The sequence below is a fragment of the Microcaecilia unicolor genome, chromosome 3, assembly GCF_901765095.1.
Source record: "Microcaecilia unicolor chromosome 3, aMicUni1.1, whole genome shotgun sequence".
In the NCBI taxonomy this organism is placed as follows: domain Eukaryota; kingdom Metazoa; phylum Chordata; class Amphibia; order Gymnophiona; family Siphonopidae; genus Microcaecilia; species Microcaecilia unicolor.
In genome coordinates, this window is record NC_044033.1 from 111,303,444 (window position 1) to 111,320,010 (window position 16,567).

At 40.9% G+C, this 16,567-nt stretch overlaps 1 protein-coding gene across 2 annotated transcripts in view; it reads right to left on the minus strand.

Annotated features, from left to right (window-relative positions):
- Positions 1-8,879: 8,879 nt before the first annotated feature.
- The window catches only part of NINL (ninein like), a 247,655-nt gene continuing 239,967 nt past the window's right edge, over positions 8,880-16,567 (minus strand). Inside the window, exons 25-26 of one of the 2 annotated variants that reach the window (XM_030196281.1) lie at positions 13,626-13,739; positions 8,880-9,902 (exon numbers count right to left, since the gene is read on the minus strand). In XM_030196281.1, coding sequence (XP_030052141.1) covers positions 9,711-9,902; positions 13,626-13,739 — 306 coding nt within the window. In that variant the 3' untranslated portion in view covers positions 8,880-9,710. The remainder of the gene's footprint in view (positions 9,903-13,625; positions 13,740-16,567) is intronic. The other variant, XM_030196282.1, reaches the window with a different exon arrangement.

Sequence of the window (16,567 nt, forward strand, 5' to 3'; positions counted from 1 at the left end):
AGAAGAATTTAAAGAAAAAATGCATCTACAAGGATATTTAAGGAGGAAAGTCCCTCCTAAACTAAGCAATCATGGTTTTAATGCCAAGAATTCTTTTCTTCTTTTTTTAATGTACCTCGATAAGTCCGGGAAAATCTGAATCTTAGATCTTAGGAATACATCATTAATGTGGTGGAAATATAATCTAAACACATTATTCCAATCTGGCTACAGTGCGAACGCTACTAGCATTGTTGTTCTTTCTGATATAACTTCCATTGAACTTTCTAGGAATTCTGTTAAGTTCAAATCATGTTGTGGATTTTGATTCATTTTCTTTATCCCAGTAATATACTGAGCCTTAATAATTGGCGGGAAACAATCAGAAGACATTCCCAAAATCTCTCTAAAGTATTTCTTCAGCGTTTCTACCAGTGGTATTAAAGAAGATACACTGAGCAGAAGGCTTCAACGTATCATCAACGACGACACCTAGATCCCTTTCTTGGTCCATGACTCCTAACATGGAACCTTGCATGACGTAGCTATAATTCGGGTTCCTCTTTCCAACATGCATCACTTTGTACTTGCTCACATTAAACGTCATCTGCCATTTAGACACCCAGTCTCCCAGTCTCGTAAGGTCCTCTTGTAATATTTCACAATCCTCCTGCGATTTAATTACTTTGAATAACTTTGTGTCATCAGCAAATTTAATTACCTCACTAGTTGCTCCCATCTCTAGGTCATTTATAAATATGTTAAAAAGCAGCGGTCCCAGCACAGACCCCTGGGGAACCCCACTAACTACCCTTCTCCATTGAGAATACTGACCATTTAACCCTACTCTCTTGTTTTCTATCTTTTAACCAGTTTTTAATCCACAATAGAACACTACCTCCTATCCCATGACTCTCCAATTTCCTCTGGAGTCTTTCATGAGGTACTTTGTCAAACGCCTTCTGAAAATCCAGATACACAATATCAACCGGCTCACCTTTATCCACATGTTTGTTCAGCCCTTCAAAGAAATGTAGTAGATTAGTGAGGCAAGATTTCCCTTCACTAAATCCATGTTGACTTTGTCTCATTAATCCATGCTTTTGAATAAATTGAATCTTAAATAAACTGAAAGATCAAATTCCTGATTCAAACCATGTGGATGAACTGTATTGTTGAAAAATATGTCATTTTTCTGACGTTAACAATATCTGATCCAGATTTCCTCCTTTCCAAGAACATCTATGTTATAGCAAAACACAAAATCTATAATTTTCAAAGGAGTGACTCATTTGGAGCAAATGTTCCAGCTATGTTTTACCTTGTGCCGTACTTTTCAGGACACTCATATTCAATAATTCTGTTATTAAAATGATGAGCAGTTTTCCCAATATATATTAATCTGAAGGGACATACAGCTGCATATAACATATCTAAACTCTTACAATTGCTGAACTGTCTGAACTTGAGACTATGGTCTGTCCTAGAGTCCTTGAAAGTTTGCGTCCTTGAAAGTTTGCATATTAACTGTACATATCAAACAGTTACATCTGTTATATATATTAACTGTACATATCGAACAATTACATCTGTAGTATCTCAGCGGACGCTTATCTTCTCTTTTAAGTTCTAGCAACAGGTCTTGAAGGTTCTTTCCTCTTTTATGTGCTATCATTAATTCTTTATTGGAAAGACAGGCAAGATTTTAGATGATATACCAATGTTTTTTAAAATGTTTGACAATCTCTTTAGATAGGGATTTGAATGTCAGTTTCTCTCTTGATGAGTGCTGCATATCTATATATCTCATTGATACACTTTTCTGGGTAATTTTTCTCTTTGAATCTTTCTTTCATTTCTACCAATCTTCTTCTGAAGGTCATAGGATAAGAACACAACCTTCTTATCCTCTAAAAATGGCTATAGGGTAAGTTACTTTTGAGTGATTGGCACCCTCTGGGTCTCATTTTCAAAGCACTTAGACTTACAAATTTCCATAGGTTACTATGGAACTTTGTAAGTCTAAGGGGTCTGTTTTTCCTGTGTGCCTGGGCCCTTTTTACTGCAGCGGGTAAAAAGCTGATGTGGCAGTAAGGGCTCCTGCGGTAACCTGGCAGTAACTCGGCAGCACATGGTGATGCCCGATTATTGCTGGGTTAGTGCTGTGCTATAAAAAAAAATTTTCTCCAGAGCGACGGAAATAGTGCACTGAAGCTGGAACTATTGCCTGTGGCTGTGTTGGGCCAGCGGTCGTTCCGGGATAGCATGCGAGAAGCCCACGTTGGGCTTTCCAATGCTTTGTAAAAGGGCTCCTAAGTGCTTTGAAAATATGCCTCTCTGATGTTTTAGATTTTGAAGAGAAATTCTTTCTTGATCATCCATACAAGGACTATATTTTCCTCTGGAAATGTTACATAGATGATGGATGCATGATTTGGCATGGTACAGTTGAAGATTTGAACAAGTTCCATCATGGTTAAATAGTTTAGGTCCTAATCTAAAAATTCAAATACAAGCAAACAATAGAAGTATCCCATTCCTGGACATTTTAATTACATATGATGATATTAAATTCAGCACTGATTTGTATAGGAGACCAACAGGTGTCAACAAACTTTTAGATTACAGATGTCACAATAAATCATTCAAAGATAATGTACCATATAGTAAGTTTTTGAGGATAAGAAGGTTGTGTTCTGATCCTGTGACCTTCAAAAGAAGATCAGTAGAAATGAAAGATTCAAAGAAAGGGTACCCAGAACAGTGTGTATCAATGAGGGATATAGGCGCATGGCACTCATCAAAAGAGAAACTGCCCTCAATCCCACAAAAAAACAACAACTAAGAGAGAGAAAATCATATTTGCATTGACATTCAATGCCTTATCTAAAGAGATTGGCACATTATCCAAAATCTGGCCTGTCTTTTCAGTAATAATTAACAATGGTACATAAAAGGGAAAAGAACTTTTGAGACCATTATCTTTGCCAGAACTTAAAAGGGAGGATAAGTGCTCTTTGGAACATTACAGATGTGGTAATTGTTTGATATGTACAGTTAATATGCAGAAAAAAATTTTAAAGAACTCTAGGACAGGTCAGATTCTCAAGTTGAGACAGTTCAGCAATTGTAAGACTATAGGTCTGGTATATACAGCTGTGTGACCATGTAGATTAATATATATTGGGAAAACTGCACATCATTTTAATAAGAGAATTATTGAATATGAGTGCCCTGAAATGTAAGGCACAAGATAAACCATTGGTGGAAAATTTGCTCCAGATGAGTCACTCCTTTGAATATTATAATAGATCTTGGGCCTGATATTCAGACTGTGGGAGTTAGCCTGACTCTCTCCCACGGTCGGTGCTGAGCCTGGATATTCAATACTGGGCCATTTCCAATGACTTATTGAATATGTTTTATTTTTGGCCTGTTCAAACTTAATCAGTCAAGCCAATATTCAGCGCTGGCCGGTTAACTTTGAACCGGCCAAAAATAGGCCTGATATTCAGGTGACCAATTATGGCCGCCAAACTTGTGCTGAAAATCAGCAAATAGCTGGTTATATTGCACAATATAACCAGCTATCCACTAACCACAAATTTTCCTCGGGTCATGGCTGGCCATGTCTTGCTGAAAATTTGCAGATAGCCGGTTATGGGGCATTTAACCAGCCAGGTGCCAATCCTGGCTAGTTAAGTGCTTTTGAATCTCAGGAGGTTTGTGTTATACTACAACCTAGATGATCTTAGAGAGGAGGAAATCTGGATCAGATATTTGTTAAGGTCAGAACAAAACTTATTTTTCAGTTTAATACAGTTCATCCTCATGGTTTAAATCAGGAATGTGATCTTTCAGTTTATGTATGATTCATAAATTCATCTTAATATTTTAGTACATATATTTAATGGGGTTTTTTGTTACATTTGTACCCCGCGCTTTCCCACTCATGGCAGGCTCAATGTGGCTTACATGGGGCAATGGAGGGTTATGTATTTTGAGACCATTAGCTCCCCAGATTTTTATGTATTGTATTGTTTTTACCACTGCAGACATTTATTACTGTACCTCTAATGTTTTTATCGCTGGATCTCTTATGTTTATCCATTTTCTGTAGATGTCTGAAAGACAATTTCAATGTTTATATACTATTTATTGATTGATTTAGATTTACCATCATGTATCCTTTTACTATGCATATATTATTTATTTAAGGGTCCTTTTACTAAGGTGTGCTAATGGATTAGCACACCCTAACAATTAGCCTGAAACCATTCTTCTTCAATAAGGCCTACAATGAAAGCCTACTACCTCACTAAGTCACCTCACCAAGCCACTCAATTATGAACGCCCACCTTCTATAACTACCCCAGTCACTCTCTTCCTTCTTCTCTCTTCCCTTCCTTGATCGCTACACATTACTAACTGTATCTGATATCCTGAAATGACAATATTAACACATCTATGTAAGCCACATTGAGCCTGCAAATAGGTGGGGGAATGTGGGATACAAATGCAATAAATAATAAATGCTAATAAGCCCATTTTATACCTATGGATTTCTTAGCATTTAGCACATGCTAATCCGTTAACACACCTTAGTAAAAGGACCCCTTATTTAATTTGATTTCCAATTAAGGTTAATTTTTGGTAACATATATGAATAAATACAAAGGCACCATGAATGTATTGTTCTTTACCCCAAATTATTATTTTTTAGCCTTGAAGTTATGTTTTTATGAAGCCCTTCAGTTTCTGATGCTTATACATTGATTAAAATGGCATAGACCTGTCATACACTTCATTGCAATGTATAAACATCACTGCAATGCAGAGCAGGAGTACATGGCTTTTTTTTCTGTTTTCCAGTGATAGGAAGGTGAGAAAATTGTAAAAAAAAAAAAATAATAATAATGCGGTTCAGCTCCCCTGATGGTCCTCTGTCAATTGATATGACTTTTGTGTGGTTTAGTTAAGGTCCCCTAGTGGTTAGGGTGGTGGACTTTGGTCCTGAGGAACTGAGTTCAATTCCCACTTCAGGCACAGGCAGCTTCTTGTGATTCTGGGCAAGTCACTTAACCCTCCATTGCCCCATGTAAGCTGCATTGAGCCTGCCATGAGTGGGAAAACACAGGGTACAAATGTAACAAAAAAAAATTTTTAGCATTTGAATAGTTCAAGATATTAGAACGGGATCAGGGATGTTCCTCTGTATAAATCTTATGTATTTTTGAATATTCATCATGCTTTTTGCTATAAATTTTCATACATACACGTTTTCACTCTAAAGGAGTTTTGATGTTTTGGAATTGGGTCATGTGACACTGCTAGTGGTTAAAAACATGGCAGCATACTGAACTCTGTTTCAATTATAGCAGGACGGTGGACCTATATCTCTGAGGGAGAGAGATAGTAAGCACCCTTTACAGTCATATATTAGTTTTCCTTTGAGATAATTGGCTGTGGCAGAACTGCCATTCTCATGCCATGTTTTAAGACTAAAATTGACTTATTTCTGTGTTTGCCTTTTGAGTTTTAATCAAGCTTAGAGTTTGCAGTTACCATAAATGAATTAGGGGTCCTTTTACTAAGGTGCGCCGAAAAATGGCCTGTGCTGGTGTAGACACATGTATTGGACGCGCACAGATCCATATTTCAGTGCATCTGCAAAACAGGCCCTTTTTTGGGGCTGAAAATGGGCGTGCAGCAAATTGAAAATTGGCACGCGTTCATTTTGGGCTTGAGACCTTACCGCCATCCATTGACTTAGCAGTAAGGTCTCATGCATTAACCGGGCAGTAATCGTCAGCACACGTACAATGCCAATTACTGCCTAGTTAGCGCCATGTGCTGGAAAATTTTCCGGCGCACGTAGCAGGTGCATGTAAAAAATTAAATTACCACCTGGGCCACGTGGTGGCCGGGCGGTAGTTCAAAACGTACTCACATAGGACATAAGTACACGCCTACATGGCTAAGTAAAAGGGCCCCTAGGTTACGTAAAGTATACTCTTGGTGCCATATATTCAGAGCTAGGGCAATGATGTTTAGTTTCTTGATGGATTCTTATTCAGCTTTTTTGTTCTTAAATATTCCTTAGAAAATTCCTTATGAGAGTACAACAACCTGCTCAGATAAAGTGTCTTAGAAAGTCAAAATGCTGTCTTACTGGTTTTTAAATGTTGCCCTTTCTAAATTCATATTTTGTCCATTTAATTTTTCTTAGGACCTGACCTGTTTGTCTTGCGTAGACAGCAGAGGGACAATGATGTCAGATGATGGCACATATTCCTTTAGAGGAAGAGTAGGTGAATGAGCCCTGTATGTCATAGTCCATGTTATTGCATTCTGCTATAGGGTTGCCCTAATACATATGAGGACAGAATTTGTGGGTTTGTGGCAGCACCTGGGTCATGAGTGAGGTTTGTATTTGCTGGTGGATATCCATTTGAGATTAGGGTCTGTCAGTAAGCCAGGACTGTGAGTGGGTAGTATTGTTGTCCATGATAGATGGTAGATTCTTGATCATATATTTTAGTGATTATAGTTGTGAGTGGTAGAAGGAACTACAACATACATTTCAGAAATAGTATCCACCTACTGAAAAGTGAAAGAAAATCAACAGAGCCAAATCCCCAGGAACAATCTACTACAGGACTATCCTTTAAAAAAGAGAGCAACAGCACACTTCTGGTTGTCGCCCAGAGCTCCCAGCTAAAATTGCTACACCATAATGGGTCCTTTAGTGTTATGAATGGATTTAGGACAGAGGAATAGCAAACAAGATAATCCAGGAATGGAGAACTCCCACTGTAGATCAGTCTGCTTCTCCTCTAGATACTTCTCTGTTCGAGGATAGCGATTTGCTACAAATTGGCTTTAAGGTGATTTCTACCTAGATTGGATAGAGGGTCTTCTATGTGTGTATGATCTAATCCTTCTAGTGACAATGACTGTGCTAAAACTCTGAAGAGACAGGGAGGAGTATGATCCTCTCAAAATATGTTGATCATAGATGTCCATATCGTTGACCATCTTTGTGCTCAAACATGACATCCTTAACAGCATGCTTTGATTTTCTCGTCAGAAAAGGCAGTATATCAATAAACAAAAACTGAGAGGTCCTTTTACAAAGGCGCAATGAAAAATGGCCTGTGGTAGTGTAGGTGCGGGTTTTGGGTGCACACAGAATAAAGGCCTTTATTTGGCCAAATATGGACATGCAGCAAAATCAAAATTGCTGTGCTCCCATTTTGGGTCTGAAACCTTATCGCCAGCCATAGACCTAGTGGTAAAGAATTTGGGTGGTAATGACCTATGTGCATCAGATGCCACTTGGTGTGCGTCTGCTACGTGCACCAGAAAATAAAAAATATTTTTCAGATGCGTGTATCGGACACGCACCAAAAATGAAATTACCGCAAGAGCCATGTGGTAGTCAGGCAGTAACTCCATTTTAGCGCATGTTGGGCGCACGTAGACAGCTATGTGGCTTAATGAAAGGGATCCTGAGAGCATAAAAATCCTGAAATTTCAAAATGATGTTCTGCTTTGGTTGGTGTTGATATTGAGGTGCATAATCAAAAGGGACACCCAACTTTTGCTGAGGACGTCCTCGCAAAACGTCCTGGTGGAGGGGCAGGGAAACCCATATTATCAAAACAAGATGGACATCCGTCTTTAGTTTCGATAATACGGTCGAGGATGCCCAAATCCTGAAATTTAGGTCGACTTTAGAAATGGTCGTCCCTAGACTTGGTCGTTTCTGATTTTCGGCAACAATGGAAACCAAGGACGCCCCTCTCAGAAACGACCAAATGCAAGCCCTTTGGTCATGGGAGGAGCCAGCATTCGTAGTGCACTGGTCCCCCTGACATGCCAGGACACCAACCGGGCACCCTAGGGGGCACTGCAGGGGACTTCAGAAATTGCTCCCAGGTACATAGCTCCCTTACCTTGTGTGCTGAGCACCCCCAAAACCCACTACCCACAACTGTACACCACTACCATAGCCCTTACGGGTGAAGGGGGGCACCTATATGTGGGTACAGTGGGTTTGTGGTGGGTTTTGGAGGGCTCACATTTAGCACCACAAGTGTAACGTGTGTGGGGGGTTGGTGGGCCTGGGTCTGCCTGCCTGCCTGAAGTGCACTGCACCCACTAAAACTGCTCCAGGGACCTGCATACTGCTGTGATGGACCCGAGTATGACATTTGAGGCTGGCAAAAAATATTTTTTAAAAATTTTTTAGGGTGGGAAGGGGGTTAGTGACCACTGGGGGAGTAAGGGGAGGTCATCCCTGATTCTCTCTGGTGGTCATCTGGTCAGTTCAGGCACCTTTTTGTGCCTTGGTCGTAAAAAAAAAAACATCACCAGGTAAAGTCGTCCAAGTGCTCATCACAGATGCCCTTTTTTTTTTCCATTATGGGTCGAGGACGTCCATGTGTTAGGCACGCCCAAGTCCCGCCTTCACTATGCCTGTGATATGCCCCCGTGAACCTTGGTCTTCCCCATGACAGAAAGCAGTTGGGGATGCCCAAAATCGGCTTTCGATTATACCGATTTGGGAGACCCTGTGAGAAGGACACCCATCTTCCAATTTGTGTCAAAAGATGGGTGTTCTTCTCTTTTGAAAATAAGCCTGATTGTATCATATGTGGTTGGTATTGATTCTGTTATATGGCTGGATGATGAAAAGTGTCTTCACATTATTTTGTGCTATAATTGTCATTTTTGTTCTTTTTCTTGTGTGTATAACAGATAAAAATGTTTTACTTTTTCAATAAAACAAAACATTTTGTCACATACTAAAGTATTCCTAATCAGTATGGCTTAAATCCAAGTTGTAAATATAGAGGTTCACTGTATCTTACAACAATATATTCATATCACTGGAATGTCTTTTATTTCATTGCCACACTGTATAAATATATACGTTCTAGATAACATTGTATAAAAACTGTACATTTGTATACATATTTTACAAAAAAAACAGCCAAAAAGAAGAGAATTGCTTCTTGATTAGAATAAACTATCCTGCCCTTACAAATAAATACTGTACGGTCCTGAGAGAGAACAAAATACTGTGGTACAATGTGCTTTTGCAGGCTGATCTGTTCTTTCCACACACTGAAGTCGTGCAGTCTCAAAAACCCAACAAAGCAAAAATAAGCTCTCTTTTATATATCACATTCTATATTTTCTTCTTTATTAATCCCCCACCTCATACAGGATGTGTAAGCCCTTCACTGGTCTCTTTAAAGCCAGGAGGGAACTGTGCCCCAACCCAAAGACTAGCCTTCACTGCTGCCTCTTGACCAGCAAGGTTCACCACAATTGTCTTCCCTCTCTCTTTTCTATAGCACGGGCACATCAGACCCATAACACACCCAATTTCTGCTGGTGCCGCTATGCCAAAGGCAGAAACTTGAATCTCCAGCGGTATGACTAGCGCCACAGAGCCAAATCTTTTTAAAGTTCATTGCCATTTTCTCCTACCCCATCCCCAAGCAAATTTACAAAGAAGGCATTGAAAAGCATAGAACCAGCGATAATGTCTCCAATGACCAGGTCTAAGCCAGCAGTTCAATTATCACTGGACAGGTCCAAACCATAGCATAAAAGCATATGCATGGTTGTTAATGATGGGTCTTAGCTGTTGATAAAGTGCTGCTCTTCTTCAGTGGATAGATGGTATCTGCATCCAAATGTTTCTCCATCCTGTAGCATTATGCTGTGAGAGATGCTGGAGCTATTTTTTGGATCAATTTATTAAGGGCTGCAATCTTCTCCTCCAAAATAAAGTTTTTTCTCTCAGCATTTTTCTGCTTCTGCTCTGTAACCTGCAGAGCTTTCATTAGCTGTGCATTTTCCACATATAAGTCTTTCAGCAACAGGTCTGATTTTGCATTCTTCTCCAACTAAAAAGAAAAAAAAGCATTATTATAGCTACTTAGCTTATTATTCACCTCATTCTAAAAGACCTCTCGACCATGCCTAGCTATCCGCATGAATGATGAAGACAATCAAGAGAGAATTCAATAGCAAGGGAATTTAATCATGTTTGTATATTGGGTGTTGAGTTAACAAAACTTACACTCAAAATAAAAGACAGGCAACAGAAATAAGCAAAATGCATCTCTATAAAACAGTGGTTCTCAATTTTTTCTGTCTGGACACACCTGATGAATGATGCTTAACCTGACACAGTATAACAATTCAGAGTCAAAAGTAAACATGTATTCTACGTAAACAAAAACTCTCCCTCCCCCTATCAATAGGTGCAGAGCAGAACTAGGATATTTCCCTATAGAACTCATCATACAAAATAATCTCATTAACAGCAACATATCTCTCCACTATCAAACACGTTGGGGACTTTTTCAGGTTTTGTATAATTTCACAATTAGTACCCGTAACAACCCTGTCATACCATAGCAGCACTTATTTCCAAGACTGCACAACAAGAAACCTATGCATAACTAGGTAGCACTATAATATAACACATAAAATTTCTGCAGATCCATACTTACTAATGAAATGCTCCACTTAAGTCACTCACATGAAACACAACTGGACTTTCACAAAACACAGAATAGTTGACCACAAATTAGAAATTTGGAAACAAAAAAATTAAATGGAAACCCAATACTTTCTGTCTGCGTGAGAAACTACATTGGCTACCAGTTAAAGACCGGATCACTTTTAAAGTTTGTACCCTGGTGCATCAATAGAAATCAAACAAAATAAAACATGGAAAAGAACATAAGATGATACCTTTTTTATTGGACATAACTTAATACATTTCTTGATTAGCTTTCGAAGGTTGCCCTTCTTCGTCAGATCGGAAATAAGCAAATGTGATAGCTGACAGTGTATATAAGTGAAAACATTCAAGCATTACTATGACAATCTGACAGGGTGGGAGGATGGGGGTGGGTAGGAGGTATGCATGGGGACATCAAAGCATATCATTGATATTCTAACAGGATGGGTGTGGATAGGTGAGGGGTGGGGTGATCAACAGAGACATACAGCTTTATGGTTTATAATGGGCTAGGAACCCCAGATTCTTGTTAAGTCCTTTCTGTTGGGTGTTAAAATATTCGAATCATTCTGACTTCAAAGGTCTTACGTTCTTGTATGGTTTTAAAGTTACCTTTCAGTATTCTTACTGTGAAATCACTGGTACAGTGTCCTGGTTCTGTGAAGTGCTGTCCCACCAGGGTGGGGGCCCTACTGGCTGTATTGTTCATGTGATGTCTATGTAAATTGAATCTTGTCTTAAGCATCTGGCCTGTTTCTCCAATATAGCATCCTTCGTTACATTTTTTACACTGAATGATATATACCACATTGGAAGTTAAGCAAGTGAAAGATCCCTTTATGTTGAATATCTTTCCTATGTGGATAACTGTGGGGTCCTGTGAAATATTTTGGCATAGTTTGCAACTGGATAAATTACAGGGATGTGTGCCCTTCTGTTCCTTTTCAGTCTGTGATGGAAGTTTACTTCTGATTAGCTTGTGTTTTAAGTTGGGTGGCTGTCGGAAGGCCAGTACTGGTGGGGATGGGAATATCTCTTTCAGTAATTCATCCTCCTGGAGTATAGGTTGTAGATCTCTTATGATTTTCCTCAGTTTTTTCAGCTCTGGATTGTATGTCACTACAAGGGGGATTCTGTCTGTGGATTTTTTTCTTCTTGTACTGTAGCAGATTCTCCCTGGGTGTTTTGAGGGAGGAGGCAATATTCTTGGAGATTATTTTGGGGTTGTAGCCTTTCTGTTTGAAGGATGCAGTCAGGCTTTTAAGGTGTCTGTCTCTGTCCCCTGGGTCAGAGCAGATACGGTGGTATCTTGTGGCTTGGCTGTAAATGATGGATCTTTTTGTATGTGAAAGATGGAAGCTGGAGTTGTGGAGGTAGTTGCATCTGTCTGTGGGTTTCTTGTATATAGATGTTTGTATACAGCCATCACTGATTGAGACCGTGGTGTCCAAAAAATTGACTTTTTCTGGGGAGTAGTCAATTTTGAATCTGATTGTAGGATGGTATGTATTGAAGGCAGAAAAAAATTGTTTCAGAGTTTCTTCACCCTCCGTCCAAATCATAAAAATGTCATCGATGTACCGGTAGTATTTTAGAGGTTTGGTCTGGTGTGTATTCAGAAATGTCTCTTCCAGCTCAGCCATAAAAAGGTTGGCATATTGGGGTGCTGTCCTGGTGCCCATCACAGTGCCCATTATTTGCAGATAGATATCATTGTTAAAGCGGAAGTAGTTGTGAGTTAAAATGAATTTGATTAATTTTGTAATAGTTTCTGGTGAGTATTGATGGTCCAGTGTGGATTTTTTTAGGAGTCTTCCACATGCAGCTATGCCATCCGCATGTGGAATGTTGCTGTATAGTGATTCTACATCCATCGTGACCAGAAGGGTGTTAGGTGGTAGTTGCTTGATATTTTTCAATTTATTTAGAAAGTCTGTGGTGTCTTGTATGAAGCTATTAGTTTTGTGTATGAGAGGTTTCAGAATTCCCTCTATGAATCCAGATATTTCTTCCGTGAGTGTGCCAATACCTGATATGATTGTTCTGCCAGGGTTTCTCGGTTTGTGGATCTTGGGTAGCATGTAGAATGTGCCCACAGCAGGCTAGTTTGATATGAGTTTCTTCAGGTGATCAGTTACCCTGGTGCATAAAATCCTCTACGGAGAAGCTCCAGCTTATATGGATAACCTTATCAACTTACCACCTAGGAACTCTGAGAGATCATCTCGTTTGTACTTAACTCTCCATTACCCTACATGTTCTGGCCTCAAGTATAAAGCCACTTACGCATCCACCTTCCCCTATGTTGGTGCTCATTTGTGGAATGGATTACCTAAATCTGTAAAAACTACTCCCGATCATCTGACCTTCAGAAAAGCACTCAAGACCACCTTATTTGGAATAGCTTATGCTAAAGTCCCGCCGTTGCATCCCTAACTGTTGAACTGTACCTATCTTAATGACATCCTCCACTTTCTTACCCCTTCCCCTTCTCTGTAATTACTTACTGATCACTCCTACTTCCATGTACTTGATTGTAAATGTAATTTTCAGCCCTTTACTGTTATAAGCCACATTGGGCCTGCCGCGGGTGGGAAAATGTGGGATATAAATGCTATAAATAAATAAATAAAACAAGCAGACTGAATCAGGCACACAAGTGGGTGATGTCATCAGCACTTAACTGGCCAAGTGCTGACTCCGCCCCTGGAATACTCCCAAAACAGCTAGTTTTGCATTAGGCACTAACCAGACATTTTGAGCAGTACTAACTGATTAAGTCTACTTAAAATGAGCTGGTAGCCCAGTACATGTGATTTAACCAGACAGGAACCATTTCACTTTTGAATATCAACCTCCTTGTTACAGTGCACACTCTTGGTACAGAATGCACACTGTTTCCTGATAGTACACACTGTTCCTGACATTTGCTGTGAATGACACAGGAAACTAAAGAAAATGAAAAATTTTGGGCTGCACACCCCTAGTCTCATTTTCATAGGCTTGGTTTCCTTCACCCTACATGCTGTGCTTCATAGACTTCCAAGTGTATCAAGACTATACCTACTTACAAGAAGCAGGAGTCACAGGCACTTACCTGCTCCTTCAGCTGATTCACTTTCTCTTGAAGCATCACGCGCACATTCTTCAGATTCATTTCTACCTCTAACATTCTTTCCTCCATCCTCCTGAGAAGCTTCTCATGCTCTTCCTGCAATCGGACATGACACACTAGTGTACAACAAAATAAGAAGTCTAACACAGCAAGACTGTCACACAAACAAGTAACCTGAGGTACCCCAAAGTACGAAGGTAAGATAAAGGGGTGTATGCTGGTCAAATGTTTTTACCTAGATTACCTCAAAAGAACTCAGGCCCCAAAGCTCAGAACTCCCGCGGTAAGCCAACAGCTCAGAAACTATACTGCCAGAACAGCGCACAAAATTATCTCGCCAATGCTCAAAGGAAATGGTATGCAAATCATATGCATGCTGTTACAGCGAAAGCAAAGGAGGGGGGTGTACTTGGTGCATGTGCAGAAGAGTTTCGTGTTAAGTGTAGCTCCTGTGCACATGAACTGGGCAAACTTGAATGTGAAGTACACATTGGTATCTGTTTTCTGCGCCTTTAAATATAAAACTGAAAATCTGGTTTATTTTTGGCTGCTGAGAACATAGATGGCCAAATCGATGTTCAGCTCTGGACAGCTAAGTTCACAGTGGCCAAAGATAGACCTACTATTGAAATGGCCAGATTTGGCCACCAAACTTAGCCAACAATGTGCTGAAAATCGGTAGATAGCCGGTTATATTGCGTGATATAACCAGCTATCCGTTAGGTGCTAACTGGGAATATTCAGCGGGAGACAGCTGACTATCTCCCGCTGAATATCAGCAGATAGTGGAATAAGTACCATTTAACTGGCCAGGTGCCGTTCCTGGCCAGTTAAATGGTTTTAAATATTGGCAGGATAGGCACATGACTATATGAATTCTCAAAATATTAGAACAAATCCCGCAGAAATCAAATGAACATTTGCTTGAGCAGGTGTAAATGAATATGTGTATGTTATAAAGTAAGTGTGTAAATTGCAACACCATCCATGCTCTGTCCAAACTCCGCCCCAGAACATGCCTAGACTAAAGACACATACAAGTATACACACAGTAATTTTATGAGGCAATATACGTCGGTATAGTGCCAAACATGCTTGCAAATCCTATATAATAATTTGCACCTCCAACGTTCCATCACTGTCTGGCTGCCTGGGTTCGTAACATCTCATGACGTCAGCCAGCCTCCAGCGTTCCATTCCCCCTCACTGCCCCGCCCTCATGTCAAAATGTAATGATGTCAGAGGGCGGAACAGTGAGAGGGAAGGGAACGCTGGAGGCGAGCTGATGTCAGGATGTTACCAACAGAAGGGAGGCCAGCCAGAAAACGATTAGGTACAAAGGAAGAGAGAATCGTGGCACATCGAGGGGAGGGCAGAGCAGAGTAGAATCGATGGACATGGATGGGATGGGAGGAGAGGACAGGAGAGAAGAGAATCGCGGGACACGGACGGGAGGGCAGGGATAGGGTTACCATATGTCCGGATTTACCGTAGGACAGCCCGCCCGCCCGCCAGCCTGCCCATTTGTCCAGAAATCCGGACAAACGGGCAGATTGCTAGCCTCCCCTCCCCTTAGTTACAACTGCCCTGGTGGTCTAGTGACCTCTTCCGCCTTCGGGGCAGGAAAGAGCCCCCTCTTTCCTGCCCGGAGTGCTGCCCTGCATGCATCTTTCCTGTTGGTGATCTCAGCGCTGATTCAAAATGGCCACCGAGAGTTGAAGTGACCTCGCGAGACTTCAACTCTCGGCGGCCATTTTGAATCGGCGCCGAGATCAGCAACAGGAAGGATGCATGCAGGGCAGCGCTCCGGGCAGGAAAGAGGGGGCTCTTTCCTGCCCCGAAGAGGTCACTAAACCACCAGGCCAGTAGTAAGGTAAGGGGAGGGGGGTGACGGGGTGTGTGACAGGGGGGAGGGGAAAATGTGACGGGGTGGAGTGAGGGTGTGAAAGGGGGTGTGATGTGGTATGAAAGAGTTGGGGTGGGTATGTGGTGGGGTGGGGCATGTGTCCTCCTTTTTGGGGGACAAAATATGGTAACCCTAGGCAGGGAAGAGGAGAATCACTGGACATGGAGGGGAGGGAAGGGAAGAATCACTGGACATGGAGGGGAGGGCAGGGGAGAGACAAAAAAATTGCTTACAAGAGAGCCTTTCTAGGGCCCGTTGCATTGTTGAGGAAATGGGCTGGGTTCCACTAGTGTCTTCATAAGATTACCCTCCACAAGTAATGGCGTTTAGAAAAGCCATCTCTTACATTGTTATATCCAGGGCTTTTTTTGAGGGGGTACTGAGTACCGGCACCTTTTCCACTGTCTGCTAAACTTGACCCATGGTTCTCATATTTTAATGAAAGAGCTCAGGTTCTACATACAAATTCTGCCTTGTCATAGATTCTATGACTGGTTGCAGGGGGCCTGGCTATTGTGGGGTGAGTCCCTCAATGATCACTCCACCCCTGAAGAGTGGCCTGGCATTTGAGTACCGGCACCTTTTTTGCTAGACAAAATGCACTGGTTATATCCGTAGAACAGAGTTTTGAAGGGGGCATGTTGCAGACATGTTTTAGGCAGGAACAAAAACAATGCATATATTTCCAACTTTCCAATGGCGAGACATGTATACTTACAAAATACAAGACATCTGCATTCTCACTTGCTCCAAGGCAGGTTTAAGTATCAGCTAGCTGACCATTTGGACCTGGGATTTGTACAAGTGACTGACAGGGCAGTTGTGCTTACCACTCTAGTGTTTAAAGCCACCTCGAATATCCAATAGAGAACCTGATCTTCTTCCTGGTCTATCACCATATAAAGGTAAGTGCTGACCCTGTATATTTAGCGGCACTATCCATATAAACAGTCGCAATGAATGTACAAGTAAGTGGTGGCTGTGCCATAGAATATCAGTTTCCTTTAGGTCCGGTGAA